General features: G+C 35.5%; 1 protein-coding gene across 16 annotated transcripts in view; it reads left to right on the forward strand.

Annotated features, from left to right (window-relative positions):
* Positions 1–17,663, forward strand: part of Mhc (myosin heavy chain) — a 50,551-nt gene that overhangs the window by 31,857 nt on the left and 1,031 nt on the right. For 13 of the 16 annotated variants that reach the window (XM_018539544.1, XM_018539545.1, XM_018539552.1 and 10 more), the window contains 11 exons: positions 796–1,059; positions 4,546–4,755; positions 9,771–10,144; positions 10,500–10,728; positions 11,003–11,286; positions 12,301–12,379; positions 12,896–13,625; positions 13,755–14,116; positions 14,260–14,655; positions 14,747–15,091; positions 15,389–15,637. In XM_018539544.1, the coding sequence (XP_018395046.1) occupies positions 796–1,059; positions 4,546–4,755; positions 9,771–10,144; positions 10,500–10,728; positions 11,003–11,286; positions 12,301–12,379; positions 12,896–13,625; positions 13,755–14,116; positions 14,260–14,655; positions 14,747–15,091; positions 15,389–15,637 (3,522 nt within the window). Of the gene's footprint in view, positions 1–795; positions 1,060–4,545; positions 4,756–9,770; positions 10,145–10,499; positions 10,729–11,002; positions 11,287–11,645; positions 11,725–12,300; positions 12,380–12,895; positions 13,626–13,754; positions 14,117–14,259; positions 14,656–14,746; positions 15,092–15,388; positions 15,638–16,361; positions 16,430–17,663 lie in introns of all 16 variants that reach the window. The other 3 variants (XM_018539555.1, XM_018539556.1, XM_018539557.1) reach the window with 2 other exon arrangements.

Here is a 17,663-nt window from a genome sequence, read left to right on the forward strand (position 1 = left end):
ATTTATTTAAGTTTTTAAAAAGTCTTTGATAAATTTTTAAAATATATGTTTAAATGATAAAAGCACAAACTTAAAGATTGAAACAGAAATAGATTTTAAGACTTAAAACTTCCGGGAGTCTGGAGTCTCGGAATATTCTGTAATACATTTTCCAATATGTGTGCAACACCATGTTTATATATTTACATATTTACGATCTATGAACAGTTATACAAAAATGTTGGCCATTAAACGTCGAAGAGTGTCAGTTTAACAACCGCGTGGCTTCGGCGATTAACTGTTTACAGCCTCCTTCGAGTAAATTAATGACAAGCTATCATCAGTTGCGCTAACAAAGAATACCTTTGCCAAATCAATTTTCAGCGTGGTGTAATCCCTCAAGAAGCGTGAGGCAATTTCTGTCTACTTCCTCTCGTCGAATAACGATCCTCTTTCCAAGCTAAAAGCGGCATGGAAAGCCAATTTATAGAAGTTAATGCGATGTACCATGATTATCTTCCAGTGATACCGTAAATTAAATAAAAATTAAAACATCTATATTATAGGAAGCTAAATTATTGATTACATTTTCTTTTTAAAATTTACAGCTTTTCAAACTTTAATTTTAAACTTTAATTTTATTTGTATTATCTTTCTTTACATTCTTTAAATTAATTATATTCTTTGACTGCTGAAAAGTATGAATCAATCTACATAAATTTTATTATCACGTTCGATGATCGAGGTACATCTCATAAATTATAAGAGTGATTTTTTTTTCAATGTTTCATTTTCTCTTTACTTCTGGAAAAATAGGTATTTTTCCGTGCCGGAGTCTTGGGTCAGATGGAAGAGCTTCGCGACGAGCGTCTTGGCAAGATCGTGTCCTGGATGCAAGCTTACATCAGAGGTTACCTGTCCCGTAAGGATTATAAGAAACTCCAGGAACAACGTTTGGCTCTTGTGGTCGTCCAGAGGAACTTGAGAAAGTACCTCCAACTCCGCACCTGGCCGTGGTGGAAATTGTGGCAGAAGATCAAGCCTCTACTCAACGTCACTCGTATCGAGGACGAGATGGCCGTGAGTATCTCTTCGAGATTCCGTCTCGACAAATCATTTTGCTTAACAATATCTTAAAAACAAATTATTCAAATAATTAATTGAATTAGTCGATCTTCCATTCAAATTATTGCGATTTCTTTTTCAATTACTATTGTTTTTCTATTTGGTTTTTATTAAATTATTTATTTGTTTAAATTTAAAAGTTAGAAACTTTGAAGTTAATCTAATGTTGAAAAAAATATAATTTTTTAAAATGAAAAATACATTAATGAAACCCTTATGATAAATATTTTTTATATTTTTGAATCGTTTATGTAATTATGATATATTTTTGATAAATTTAATATGTTTTGCAGATATATTTATTATATTTTTATATCGGCAAATTTATCTTTCTATTTTAAGCTTCAAGGGAATGAAGTACGGTTCTCGATCAGCACCCTGCGAATTGATTACAGCGAAGATAGTAAGATTTAGTATTCCCCATATCTTTCAATTAAACAGTTTAAAGCAGAAATGCTATTTTTATTTTATATATAATTTTTAATTATATCTTGATTTTTATATAGATATAACAATTTAATTTTGTTTTTTTAAATAATTTATACGATTCACTTTAGAATAATTTTATATAGATTACGATGCTTCTGCAATTTTATCTTTTTTCCTTGAATTGTTCGATTAGTATCTTTGAGAATTAAATTGTACTTCTCAAAAAAATTTTAAACTTAAAATAACGGATTATGATTATTGATACTTGTTTCTCCAGAGTGAGAAACGAACATTGCAAAATCGAAATATTCATTCCGCGAAAACTGAAAGCTCACGAAAGGCCGCAGCAACTTGGCAAAATAAAGCTCCGATTTGACGGTGATTTACGACTTGGACTTCGTGCTTAACCGTACCGTCCGCTCGAAATCACCGGTGGAATTTGTTTCTTCTTTTGCTCAACCCGTAACGCTCCAGTTTCCAGACGCACACGTTTATTTATCCGCCGCCTGATCTTCACGTTTTCACAGCTTGTTCGTGCACAAACTCGACCAGTTTCAATCCGAAATTTTCTCGAAATCAACTGCTCGACATATTTTTTTTACTTTCACAATACTTTTGTAACTTGAATGAACCGTACGACTTTTTCTGAACACAGATTGCTTTATTCAATTTAAATTAATCCGCCAAACTCATCATATGTCTTTGCCTTATTCATATATTTGACAAATTTGGATCTAAGCAAATTATTTTAGAATTACATATGTAAATGTATGTACCTTTATGGGTATGATATACAAAATCCATTACAAGAATTTATCTTCTTGAATTTATTTATCAAATTTAATTTTATTATTTCTTTGCAAATTGATTACTTTTTCAACACGTATATTCTTTAAGCATGTTCTACAATTATGTAACCGTAGTTATTGTAAAGGATTGTAGTTATAAAAATTCGCTAATTACAGCCGAATACAAGAAGAATTCGACTATGATTGATTACAACTACAATCACTTACAATTACGCTTACGCAATTGTAGAATAGGCTAAACGAGAGAGAAAAGCAAGTTTTGTTAAATCAATATTAGTAGTAGTAAAGGGTTTCACTTAATCTCGAAAAATCTGGAAAGAAATGTTGGACGACCCTTTTGGAACGTCGACGCTTCTAATTCTGTCAACCTCCTATATGTGACCCCCACCCCTCCACTTTCGAACTATCTATATTTCGGCTGTATAACCCGAATTAACGAGGATTAGGGGAATCCATACACGCTCTCGTTCTCCAGTCCAGTTCACTGATACCGCTCTGGTGTCCCGAATTAGAAACATAATAAAGGCAACCGGTGGTGAATCAACGTTCGATCATGTTACCGAAATGGTTTCTTATTAATAGACTCGGTTTTTTTTTAAAAGGATTATACAATTATTCGTCCTTCACAGACACCCAGGAGACATCCCCGTATTTTTCGAATCGCGGTCTGTTTCCTCCGGAATGTCGACGCTTCTAATTTTGTCTAGTCGTTTTTACGTCATGTTACTGACACTTAACTGCTGATTCTACAGTGAATCATTAATTTGAGATGCAGCAGCGAAATTTAATATTTTGTTCGAAATTTGGCTCGAAAATTTCATGAAGAAATTTAATATCTACTTCAAATTTCTTCCACTCTCTTTGAACTTTTATTAAAACGATAGTAATTATGTCTTATCTAATCGACTTTTATCATTATTAGTAATTAATTTATAGTATCACTATATTTATAGTATCGCGATTTATAATATTATTAAATAATAATTTTATTCTCTTAATTTACTTTTAATTTATTTTAAATCTTTAAATATATTTTAAAATAATTTTACTCTTTCTATTATTTATCAGTTCTAATTTTAATAGTTTAATTTAAGTTGGGTTTGGGTCTCTATTTTTATAAGTACATCAGTTTATATATTATTTGTGATAAAAATAACAAAATTTCCACTACGATTACATCTTTTCAAAAATAGAATTTTCATTTACACTAGAATAAAATCTAATTTAAAAATTACACATTTATGAAGAAAAAAATAAGAGCACATTATAACAAATTAAAAAAAAGTCTGGTTTGCGTTGTTGAAACCTCTTAATTCGTTTTAATGTACAGAAACAAATTTCACTTACTTGAGCAGATCTCTTTGCCATCCACTTATCCACTTATTCACTTTGCACCTTCTGGAACCGCCAAAAAGGGGGTGATGGCTGGAGAGAGAGAAAGAGAGAGAGGGTAGCCCTTCCGGATCGTTTCTAATTTCGTCCAAGACTGACCCCCCTCCGCAGACATAAGCTGTTCCTTGCCTTCCCTGTTCTCACCCTCCTGAAATGTAGTATCGGATCGGTTATAAATATTTTTACACGTACAGTGGCGAGGCGCCACTGGAGTGGGGACGCCCACGATCAAGATCGTTGCGGCTCGCTCCTTACTGGCTGCCGGAAACGGGCACGGTGAGGGACCACGGGCACGGGTAGAAAAGTTGGGCTTCAACCGAATCTGGGACCAGTTGGATCCGCGACCTCGCGCCGACCCCTTCGAAATTACGCGAACCCGCCCGACGAACAAAGAGGGAGAAGCCTCGCCCTCGTATATGCACACATATATTCACGCGAGTGTTCAAAGCCTCTCTTTTCGATATATCTTATCGAAGACGTAAGTAGGGACCGGTCGCGTATCCCCGAGTCCCGCATACTCTTTCTTTCGTCTTCGAGCGATTATCGAGCGATCGACCCCCTTTAAAGTCGAGGCTTCTCGCGACGTCCGTACCCTCGTTCGATCGATCGATTCTTCCCGGGGACCGTCTTTTTCTCTCGGCGAAAATCCCCGGTACTTACGAGAAAAAAGAATCGAAATCAAGTGCATTCGCGCGTGTATTCTTTGATTTTTCTTCGAGGGTGATCAATAATGGGCGACACGGTGCTGATCGAGAATCCGATCCCGCTAGTGAACGGTGGCAAGATCGAAGGTGAAATGGCTTCGTTGCAGGCGCTGGAAGAGAAAGCCAGGAAGGCGCAGGAAGCCTTCGAAAAGGAGGAGAAATTGCGCAAAGAGCTAGAAGATATGAATTCCAAGCTTCTCACCGAAAAGACCAACTTGTTACGCCAATTGGAGGGTGAGAAGGGCTCGCTTTCCGAGTACCAGGAAAAATCTTTGAAACTAGCTGCACAGAAGGCTGACCTAGAATCACAACTTCAGGTAAGATTTGCGTTCATCACGATTTTTTTAAATAAACATTTTTTCAACGACAATTATTATTAATTAAACCTTAAGAATTGTCGCTCTTGAAATTTATTAGTATTAAACTGTCATGAATTTAGAAACCCTCGCAGCTAAATTTTATTAATTATTGCAAATTTAGAAATCTTCTTTTATATAATTAATTAGTATTGAATTGTTATATTAAAAGTTTGCTTTGTATTAAATTTTAATGTATATTAAAAATTTTACACCTAAAGTGAAAAGTTTCGGAATATTGAGTTGCAAATAGCGTGATTTCTTTATGATATTTTTAATTCGTTTAGTTATTTATCGTAATCCTTGACAGCCAATTGAAGCTGCATTTTTAAAATATATTCAAAAGGGATTATATTGTAGAATATTATTAAAAAAAAATAATAATTTTACTTTTATTAGCCTTAAATGCAAAATCACATAATTATATGAGTTAAAATCTAGTGTTAATATTGAAAAAATTTCTCACCAAGTTGGACATCAAGTTATCGTCATAAAAATCCTCATAAAAATCGCGATATGAAATCATTTTTGACTATTTGGCGCAAGTTGTGAGTCAGTCAACTGTGAAGGGCAGAAAGTAATATAATTAGCGGCGTAATTAGCACAGTAGCGCAAGCTGCGTGCGAATCGATGTTGAAGGGCGAAAAGCCATATAATTAGCATCATCACTCATAATTATATATATAATTTACTAGTGTAACGTTTATTAATCATACTCGATTAAACTACTAAATTTAATCAAAATGTATAATAATATATTAGGTTTCAATATGTCAATAATAGTAATTTAGTAATATATGAAAAGAGATAATATAAAAGGTATTTTTGAAAATATAACACTAAAATAAATACAACAAATAGATAAATTTACAATATCACAAATCTAAAACTTTATTTAGAGAAAAATTTAATTAATTGAATTAAAACCTTTCTCATTCTGCTTATTAAAGTACCGTGTCACATCATCGCAAATCGTTCGCGGATTTCCTGTTTCTTGACAGCGGGAAAGACTCGTCGCGAAAAGAGAAAGAAGGAAAGGAATGCGATTTAAGTCGGGGTGACATTAACTGTCGGTGGGAGGAGGGGCGTTTACGTGATTTAAATCGCGGCTCGAATTACGCGCGGCGTGTGATTTCGCAAGCTCGCGAGCGCGACAAAGTAGCGGAGCCGCGGAATTAGTCAGACGCGCTATTTTTCTTCAAGCCGAGCGTGGCGCGGACGACAACTCATCTGGTTACGCGGTCGACGCTTATATATTCGGTCATATCGTGCTGCTAAAATTACGGTGCACACCCTGTGCATACGTTACGCGCAACCTTGTTACATCTTTTCCTGATCCGCGGATGATGTTCTCCGAGGGATTCCAGCTTCACGTTGCTTCCCCGAATATTTTCTCTTGCTTCTCCGAGAAGAAACATTCGACGTTTCCTCCGAATAAGAAATAATAACAAACGATTTCAACAGACAGATATACCGGTCAAATTTTTTTAACGATATTTTTAAGATGCTTTCCAAAAATTATCATAAAAATAAAAAATTGGTAGCTAGGTTAAAAGAACAGATTTCTTGTGTAAGAAATAATTATCAATTTGGAGTGTAATTCATCATAATTAATTGTATCAAAGATAGTAGTTACTACATTATTATTAATATTTTTATGATTAATTTTTTTCACCTTGTATTTTTTTTGATACATTTACGATAAAATCTTCTTTATGTACAATTAAAGTCCACTCTTTAATAAAATAAGCAGCTCAATCTTTAATAAAATATCCATTATTAATTTTGTAATCATCGTTTTCTTTTACAATTTATTTATGATCGTTTTAAGACTTCTTTTTTGTAACAATTCTAATCTTTTTTTTTCAAAATTTACGAAGTTCTCAAAATTTCTTCGCATTCGCTCTATACATTGTTTCTCACAATGGTTTCCCTTGGTCGTAAATACTTGGCAGAAGAATCTGAGAGTCGTCGAAATTCTGGACGATCGCATCAGCATGTTGAACACTAGTATTTTTATCCGGTTGTTAAGCGCACGCAGAAACACTCGCTGGAGAAAACGGAAAAAGCAATAACTTCTCGAAGGCGTCACGCTCGCAGAAAATAGACGAGTCGTGATCACGACTAGAATTCCAGATTTTCTCTGTCTCTTTCTACTTCTCTCTTTCTTTTAAGACTGGATTCCAGACTGACTATTTTTATCGGTACCCTTTAAACATCCTCTCAAAACCGAGGCTACTCGTCATTGCTTGTCATCATGACGCTATCCGACGCCCGTCATTGGCTCGTAACTTTGTTCTCCAATAAGCAACTTGATATTCTTAGTGGAATTAGAACAGAAACGGTGATTAAATGAAACGTGCGATATATTAAAAATTAATGATTAAAAAGTATTTATTAAATAAACAAAATAAATTCTAAATTAACGGGTTGTTGTCCTTATTGATTGAAACATGAAAGACGATATTGATATATGATTGTGTTTTTAAATCACTTTGCAGATTAAATTATAAATTATTAAACAAATCGAGTAAAGTACATACAATAAATTTTTCTTAAAGAAGTTATCAAGAATGTTTGGTATTGCGATTTTTTATTACTAAATACTTATTAAAGAATTTACTTAATTCATCAATCATATCGAGCTTTTAGCTAATAAATATTTTTTACTTATTTATAATTAAGCTTGTTTAATTTAAATTTTGTTCCACCTGATATATGTATATTTCACTTTTCACTTTTACTTGTACATTTTTTATCATTATTATCGTAACTACCTCAATTAAAATTTTCATGTCTTTCATTTATATTTAATTTCACCAAATCGCCGTAGTCATCAAGAGCGGCTTTTAGCTCGTTAAGTGAACTAATATCACGATCGTGAGGTGAGCCTATTAAAAGCTTTTGCATCGAATGCATCGCGATTGGCTCGCTCGGTGTCGAGGAAGATCCTCTCGCGATTAAAGGCGACCGGAAGACTACGGTTGATTTCGACGTTAAACGTCACCATTTACGGTCAGACGGTGTAGGAAGAAGGAAGAAGGGTAGAGACCAAGGGAGAAAAAGAAAGAGAGACAGAGAAAGAGAAAGAGAGCAAAAGAGCGAGAGAGGGCAACGGTAACAAATTTAGCAGATCCCAGATTCCAGGTTATTAAAAGTGGACGGCGGTTTTAAGCTCGCTGGAGCGGAGGCGAGAGAAAACGAAGGAGGTAACAGGTGTAGGATATATTTATATGCCATCATATTTCGCGTGCATGCGTGCGTCATAGTCATACAGCCGTATCTCCTTCGTGGCCTCTTCATCATCGCCGACGAGACCATGTTGTTTCTTCGCTGTCACCACCGATTTTTCCACCTCGTCTTCCACCTGCTCGAGACATGATCCTGGTGCACACACTAGATTAAATTTTCTTAGTTAGACAGAGAGGAAGAGAGATGATTTTGATTTTAATATCATTAATACATCTGTTTCTTCTTTTCTCTTCTCTTTTGCTTCTTTCGATGAATATTTTTATCAGATTTTCATTTTATTAATTATACAATGATTTTTTATTTTTCTCTGAAAAACATTTATTTCAATTTTCTTTTAATATGGATTGATAACAAGGTTAACTGTAACTTTGTTGTACCTTTCTGTTTTTCTCTTTCGAACGACTCTCTTTTTTTTTGTTTGCAGAGTATCTTTGTCAAATTTTCTAAAATACTCCCATATAAAGTCCGACAGAAATTCCGAATTTTTCTGTCGACAAATATAGACCGGGTCGCCGAATCCAAACGAAACGCGCGATGAAGAGATAAACGTGATGAACGAGGAGATTGATCGCGCCGGCCGGGCGAGATGTTGTGCCAATATTCTTTGCCCCCGCATTAACTAATATTAGGCGCCCGTGCGTGCGGACCGCCTCGTAATTGCGCGTCAATGCCAATTAATCGCGTGGCCGTGCAGAGAGCAAGAGAGATCCGTTCGACATTCTCGACGAGGGACTTGGCGAGCGGCAAAGGATACTCCAGCGAGAGATAAATTCCACGTGCAGACCTGTCATCGACCTAAATACCTCTTCTGCAAACAAGATTTCTGAGATTATGTCATCTTAAAAAAGACGATAAACTAATACAATTTAAATCGTTCGTAGTCAAGCGTGTTTACGGAATATGATAAGTTGTTTACGATTGTCGTAAAGGCCTCTGTACACGGTCAGTAATACTGTCAGTATCAATGAATATTGACAATATTATTGATTGTGTGTGGTTAATATTAATGGATTGACGTAGAATACTGACAATGATTTGGATTTAAATACATGCTTTTTCCTTAAGATCCATGTCGCCATAGATAATAATATACGTCAAATCACGTCAAACTGAAGTGAAATATTGTTAATAATACCTGATCGTATAAGATTGTAAAACCTAATGCATACTGTCAGTAATACTGATCAGTAATACTGACTCAGTATTACTGACCGTGTAGGGAGGCCTTATGATATCTTACGACAATCGTAAACAACTGAATATTATATAAATGAAGTAATATTGAATATGTATGATAATAATATTAAAAAGAATAAAATAAAAAGAATATTAAAAGTAGATGTAATATGTAAATGTGGTAATAATGTTAAAATGAATGTAAGTAAAACCTTAATAGATTATTGAATTTTATTATTAGTGAATTTGAAACAAAATAATAAATAAGCTGTAATATCAAAAGTAATAAAAATAAAGAACATATATACACATATGTGTATATAATAATGAGAAAATTGACAGTGTTATAATAATAAAATGAGCAAAATATGATATGTTAAATATTAATGAATATAGTTTTGAATTATCAACGAATAATTAAAATTGTATATATAATTAACTATCACAATTGATAATAAATATAATTAATGTTATACTCTTTTATGTATTTAAAGAAATATTATTGATATATAAGTACGAATTAATTTATACAAATATTTCTTACATAGGATCTCACCGACAGATTTAAGGAAGAGGAGGACGCGAGAAATAATCTCTTCCAGAACAAAAAGAAACTCGAGCAAGAAGTATCTGGCTTGAAGAAAGATATCGAGGATCTCGAACTGAACTTGCAAAAATCCGAACAGGATAAGGCAACAAAGGATCATCAAATCAGAAACTTAAACGATGAAATCGCCCACCAGGACGAACTTATCAATAAGCTCAATAAGGAAAAGAAGAACCAGGGCGAAGTCAATCAAAAAACCGGTGAGGAGCTCCAGGCCGCCGAGGATAAAGTCAATCACCTCAACAAAGTTAAACTCAAGCTCGAACAGACTCTTGACGAGCTTGAGGACTCTCTCGAACGTGAGAAGAAGTCACGGTAAGTTCAATGCATTTGATTACTCAAGGTTATAATATACCGCGTTCAATATATGGTGTAGTATTCAACGTATTTAATATTTACCTACTTGCTGTTTGTAGGTAATTATATGAATAGTTAAATCTTTACCTGTAGCTGTATAAATATTAAAAATGTCTTATATTTTAATTTCATATTTAGAAACGTTCCCCCTATTTAATCTAACCACTAGTTTCAATGTTAAATTAAACAAAAGTAGCAATACTTAGATTTTATAGTTACTTTAATAATATAATAACATAACATAATTTTACAGATATAAAATAAAATGTTATAGCGAAGATGCTCATACAATATGTTAAATTTTAATTTATAGTGCTGACGTAGAAAAAGCGAAGAGGAAAGTAGAAGGCGACCTGAAGCTCACACAGGAAGCTGTTGCCGATCTTGAGAGAAACAAGAAGGAACTCGAACAGACCATTCAACGTAAAGACAAGGAACTGTCGTCTCTAACTGCCAAACTTGAGGATGAACAATCTTTAGTCGGCAAATTGCAGAAGCAGATTAAGGAATTACAGGCTCGCATTGAGGAACTCGAAGAAGAGGTGTGTATAATATAAAATAAATAAAAAAAAAAACAGATTTATTCCAAAATGTTTAGTTTAAAAAAGGAAGAAAAAGAAATATTTTAATCTATCTATTATTTTTAAATTTATATTTTTAATTACTCTAAATTAATAATATATTAATAATAAATTGACTAGAAGTTTTCAAAATAAAAAAGACGTTAATTAGAATTCGATGATAAAAGTTGTTTATTACTGTTTCTTATATATCTACTATATAACGTAATTGATGATGTGTATTTTCTTTTTCAAGATCGAAGCAGAACGCGGTGGACGCGCCAAGGCTGAAAAACAACGTAGTGATCTCGCCCGCGAACTTGAGGAGCTTGGCGAACGCCTGGAAGAGGCTGGCGGTGCCACTTCTGCTCAGATTGAATTGAACAAGAAGCGTGAGGCTGAGCTTAGCAAGCTCCGCAGGGATCTCGAGGAAGCCAATATCCAGCACGAATCCTCTTTGGCCAGTTTGCGCAAGAAGCACAATGATGCTGTGGCTGAGATGGGTGAACAAATTGATACTCTCAACAAACTTAAGGCTAGGTGAGTCTATTAAGCTGATTTCCTTTTTCTCAATGAAGGAAAACAATTAAACATAAGTAACAAAAAAACAAATTAGCTTTTTTTAATATCGAAATAAAGATAGAGACAAAAATACAACAGAATTTTGTTAAGAATATTCAAAAGAACTTAAGATTTTTAACGAGATTAGCAAAATTTTTAACACACAAAAGAACCAAAATCGCTGTAGAAAGAAATAATTATGTAATGCTAAAATAGATTTGGAAAGATCGACGATTAGGTACGAGCTTCAACTTTTCAACTTTCGATTATTAGACTTTTATTGAAAAAAAAAGAAAAATATGAAAAAAACAATAGGACTATAACATAATATTTCGTAGAGCCGAAAAGGGTCGACATGACATCCACTCTGAGCTGAACGGTTCGCGTGCTCTTACGGATCAGGTCTCTCGGGAGAAGGTACTTGAAAAAAAATGAGGAATGACAGGAGTGTTTCTCATGCATCTTTCAAACATAGTTTCGAAAACCCAGTGCGTCGTTAATATCCCTCGATAATTCCCTCGATCCGTAAAAAATATGTAATTACTAGAATGAAGTTATCCCCGAAGAGAAATATGTTCTGCAAAGTCTTGTTGCTCGAATTTGTGATGCTGTGTCATAAATGCTGGATTAAATATTTTTGTAAAAGAAATTTATTAATATTCCTTATTCTTATAAACAGAAATATTTAATAAATATGTGCATTGATATTACATTTTTAATTAATTTTTAAATTTAGATTAAATTGATTAAATTTCAATTCTGCTTGAATTATTTTTTAAAATCAAATTCTGTAATTATATTTATTTTTTTTTTAATTCATTTTTCTATCAATAAAGTTACTTGTATTCTGACTATTGACTGCATGAAGGTTTCTTCGTGAATAGTCGTGAACATTGAAGTTATTTAATCCGGTATTCTGGAATGTCAATTGTACGTCATTCGTGCCATCATCGTTCATTTGTAATCCCTTCAACTGTTTCCGTATCCAATCAGGGTTGAAAAGGAGAAGGTGCAGTACTATAGCGAGTTGAACGACTTGCGCACATCCTGCGACCACCTGAGCAACGAGAAGGTAAATTCAATACCGATCCATGTTAATAAGACTAACGCGACTAACAGCTTCCGCTAGGTGCAGAGATGCAGAGAAACAGATCTATGGATTTCCCTTTTCTCCCCAGGATTGTTCGCGAATCATTTATGTGGCAAGTGAGTCGATAATCCCTGCTTGCTCAGCATTGCTTTCGTATGTGTGCCTATTGAATGACTTGAGCTCGCTTTTCGACGATCTCTTCTTAATACGTTATTACCACTGAGAAATTAAAATAAGCAATTTTGAAGACGTAGAAAAAATATATGATATATGTATTTCTCTCTATTTTATCTTAATTTATTTAATTTATATAATATTGCGTCTATTTTCAATTTATTGGGGTTTTGTATTTAAGACTAGACTCAACATATTTAAAGAGATTGGCGAAAAATAAGATTTTTTATTTAATTTTTAATTATAACTATCAAAAGACGAGCTTGATATAAAGATACTTGCATTGATTTAAAATTGATCTATATAATTTCCTTCGAAATATAGGCCGCCCAAGAGAAGATCGTGAAGCAACTGCAACACCAATTGAATGAAACCCAGGGCAAACTTGAAGAGGTGAACCGTACTCTGAATGACTTTGACGCCGCGAAGAAGAAGCTATCGATCGAGAACAGTGACTTGTTGCGTCAGCTGGAGGAAGCTGAGTCGCAGGTCAGTCAACTGTCTAAGATTAAGATCTCGCTTACTACACAACTGGAAGATACCAAGAGGCTTGCGGACGAGGAGTCACGCGAACGCGCCACTTTGCTCGGCAAGTTCCGCAATCTAGAGCACGATTTGGACAACATTCGAGAGCAAGTGGAAGAAGAGGCTGAGGGTAAAGCTGATCTTCAACGTCAACTCAGCAAAGCCAATGCAGAGGCACAGCTCTGGCGCACCAAATACGAGTCCGAAGGTGTCGCTCGAGCTGAAGAGCTTGAGGAGGCAAAGAGGAAGCTACAAGCTAGGCTGGCTGAGGCTGAAGAAACTATTGAATCTCTCAATCAAAAGGTTATCGCTCTGGAGAAGACTAAACAACGACTATCCACTGAAGTGGAGGACCTACAGATTGAAGTGGATCGCGCTACCGCCATCGCCAACGCTGCCGAAAAGAAACAGAAAGCCTTCGACAAGATCATTGGGGAATGGAAGCTCAAGGTCGACGATCTCGCCGCCGAACTGGATGCTAGCCAGAAGGAGTGCCGCAACTACAGCACTGAACTCTTCAGGCTTAGAGGTGAGAGGAAATCAATTGATTTTTAATTTTTTTTACTTATTAAAATAATTATTATATTATTATCAATTATATTACTGATGTCATGTAATTATGTAATTGATTCCTGATTATCGATGTTTGATTGATTAGGCGCATACGAGGAAGGCCAGGAACAATTGGAAGCAGTACGTCGTGAGAATAAGAACCTCGCCGACGAGGTGAAAGACTTACTGGATCAGATCGGAGAGGGTGGCCGCAATATTCACGAAATCGAGAAGGCCAGGAAGCGTCTGGAGGCTGAGAAGGACGAACTTCAGGCAGCTCTGGAGGAGGCCGAAGCTGCTCTCGAGCAGGAAGAGAACAAGGTGTTGCGCAGCCAGCTTGAACTTAGCCAGGTCAGACAAGAGATCGATCGCCGCATTCAGGAGAAAGAAGAGGAATTCGAGAATACTAGAAAGAATCACCAGCGCGCTCTCGACTCCATGCAAGCTTCCCTCGAAGCAGAAGCCAAGGTAAGCGGTGCGATGTATTTCAAAAAAATTAATTTCTTCTTTTTCCAAAGCTTAACAAAAATTTTACATTCAAGTAATAAGTTACATTAGTTACAATAATAAATTAAGACATATCTGATTTTGGCATACAATTCGATTTTCAGGGCAAAGCTGAGGCGTTGCGCATGAAGAAGAAACTGGAGGCGGACATCAACGAGCTAGAGATCGCACTGGATCACGCGAACAAAGCAAACGCTGAGGCGCAGAAGAACATTAAGCGATATCAGCAGCAGCTTAAGGATGTGCAGACCGCACTTGAGGAGGAACAGAGAGCGCGTGACGAGGCCCGGGAACTCCTCGGCATCTCGGAACGCCGCGCTAATGCTTTGCAGAACGAGCTCGAGGAAAGCCGCACACTTCTTGAACAGGCGGATCGCGGTCGTCGCCAGGCCGAACAGGAACTTGCTGATTGTCACGAACAGTTGAACGAACTGAGTGCCCAGAATGCCTCCATTTCTGGTGCTAAGAGGAAACTCGAGGCCGAATTGCAGACCCTCCACGTGAGTATCGATTAGCTTTTGATAACTTGGTAGAACGTTTCTTATAAAAGGGATAAGTGGATTACACAGTTCGTGTTTCTTTATCCATTAGTCCGACTTGGATGAGTTACTGAACGAGGCAAAGAACTCTGAGGAGAAGGCGAAGAAAGCGATGGTGGACGCAGCTAGATTGGCCGATGAGCTACGCGCCGAGCAGGATCATGCCCAGACTCAAGAGAAGCTGCGCAAGGCTTTGGAGACGCAAATCAAGGAGTTGCAAGTGCGCCTGGACGAGGCCGAGGCGAATGCTCTCAAAGGCGGCAAGAAGGCCATTCAGAAACTGGAACAGCGCGTGCGCGAGCTGGAGAACGAACTCGATGGCGAACAAAGGAGACATGCCGACGCCCAAAAGAACTTACGCAAATCCGAGCGCCGCATCAAGGAGCTGAGCTTCCAGGTAAAATTCCAATTTGTTATAAAAATTCTATTCAAATAGAAAGTTTAATTTTTTCTATTCAAATAGAAAATTAATCTATGTATTTTGCTTAAAAAAAAATTAATTAATATTTTTATAATTAATAAGAGAGATATTAGATTAATATTAACCATGAGATGCTAAATTCTTTATTTTTAAGTTTAATTATTTTATATTTGATTATTTTTTATTTGTTTTGATTTTATCATCAATCTAATTCACTTACCGAGTATGAAAGAGTTTTATTGAAGTGACCTTATTTTTTCTTTTCGTTTCCAGGCGGACGAGGACCGTAAGAATCACGAGCGTATGCAGGATCTGGTTGACAAGCTCCAGCAAAAGATCAAGACATATAAGAGGCAGATTGAGGAGGCGGAGGAGATTGCCGCGCTGAATCTTGCCAAGTTCCGCAAGGCGCAACAGGAACTCGAGGAAGCTGAGGAGAGGGCGGACCTTGCTGAACAGGCAATCACTAAGTTCCGCACTAAGGGACGCGGCGGAAGTGCCGCGCGTGGACTCAGCCCAGCGGTAAGTTAAACCGTAACAACCTTATGATTATTTTCTAATTTAATCTTTAATTCGTGACGTTGAAATTGCAAGGTGATGTATTTTCGTTTCATTTTTAATCTTTTATTTCTAAATATCTTTTGCAAATATCTATTAATTAAAAATTTAATTTTGTAATATTACGGAAGAACTTTTGCAAAAACAGTAATATTGCGAATTAAAGATTAACATGAATGTTTGAATAAAATTCCAGTAAATATCGTTTCTGACGTTCTCAAAATAATTTTTATCTTGATAAGAAAATAATAAATATATTTATTTAATTTTTTTTTCAAAAGATAGCCGTTAGTTAATTTTAAGTAAACTGATTTTTAAATTAAATCTTATTTTATTGATTTTATTTCATTCACATTTTTAAGCTTTGATCGAGAAGAATTTTAATTTAGTGACTTATATTTTAATATTGCAAATTCAAAATATATATTACGTTTTGTCGGATCAAGAATACAGATATCCGCTAGATTATACAATTAAAGAAAAAGTAAAGTAATTGTTCATCGAGAAGATTATTGAAAGTTGATTGCACTTACGTTAATATCAATATTGATGGCGCGGACGAAAGATAGGTTCGGTGATTGCAAATCTTAAAGCTCAATTACGAGGTTGGGATTAAAGGGAAGTGATGTTAGGAAACAGATCGACGGTGATGGTATCTAATTAGCGATCTGTGTCTTCCTGTGTGTAGCCGCAACAGAAACGTAAGGCGGTGCCCTCCATGATGGAGTAGACGCACACACACCGCGCTTGGTCCATGTAAGTCCGTGCACGTGGGGTGTCGTAAGCGCGTGGGGTGTGTGACGATTACTTAGAAAGAGAAGAAAATAGTTGGCTGAATAGCTAGAGAGCGAAAGAGAAAGAGAGAGAAAGAGAGGGAGAGAGTGATTAGATTGTTACAAGCAGGAGTTTACGAAACGCGAGAGAAACACGCGCGGTAGAGACTCCCTCTTGCATCCATCATTGTCTCGTTTGCACCTGTGTGTCCGATAACATCCTCTCGGATGGGCCCGAGCTTGCTCTTCGTCATTAACTTTGTGTAACTCGCACACCCAGTCCTTTTCTCTGTACAATATTCACTTGCGAGTCGGTAGAAATTAGAGCAATTAGAGATGGAACAACGGCTGTGTGTGAAAAAGTAGCTAACGAAATCAACGAATATTTAAGAAATAAATGAGATTATTTATTTATTTGTTTATTGAATATTGATACGTATAGCATAGTTCTCTTAAAGACGTTTCAGAAAACATTTTATGTTCTAAACGATTATTGTATGTCCTAAGAATAGGATGTCCTTCACATAAAATGTACAGTACAGACATTGAATTAATATAGTCATTCGGAAAGTTAGATAGACAATTTAAGAGATAAATTTATCACGATAATTTTTTAGATATACATATATGGATAAATTTAAAATTTCAGTTTTTTAGGTATGCAACGATATTAATTTTAATATTTAGAACATAATATTTGGCACATTTTTAATATTTCTCACTAATTCAATATACAGCAAAAGTAGATATTTCATTTTATAAATGGACTTTTTCAAGATTAGAAATTAGAGCAGTTAGAGACGTAAACAATTTTATAACATTTCCCTATTTTATCGAAATTTATACAAAAGATGCTGATATATGTGTGAATTTTCTCAGATTTTCGTGATTTTTTCAAGCTTTTTTTATTCTTACTCTCGCTCTGATTCGAACCAGACTTTCGTTTATTTGATTTTCTTTAATGCGAGTAGATTCCTCTAGTGTCCTCGTTAATATACATCGTCATTGTTGATCTTGAAATTGTATTTAACAACACACTGACAGTTCGCTATCAACAGGAACTGCGACTTAATTTCGATTTTTTAGAAAGAAGAAATTGTAACTAATACTCTTTCACCAGAGTTACGAGTGTTTGAGATAAATGTTCCGTTTTAAAAAGAATGCATACGTTGCATTTATCACGCGGCAAAATAGAGGTGTCACGACCCTCGACATGC

The sequence above is a fragment of the Cyphomyrmex costatus genome, unplaced genomic scaffold (assembly GCF_001594065.2).
Source record: "Cyphomyrmex costatus isolate MS0001 unplaced genomic scaffold, Ccosl1.0 scaffold216, whole genome shotgun sequence".
Classification (NCBI taxonomy): Eukaryota; Metazoa; Arthropoda; class Insecta; order Hymenoptera; family Formicidae; genus Cyphomyrmex; species Cyphomyrmex costatus.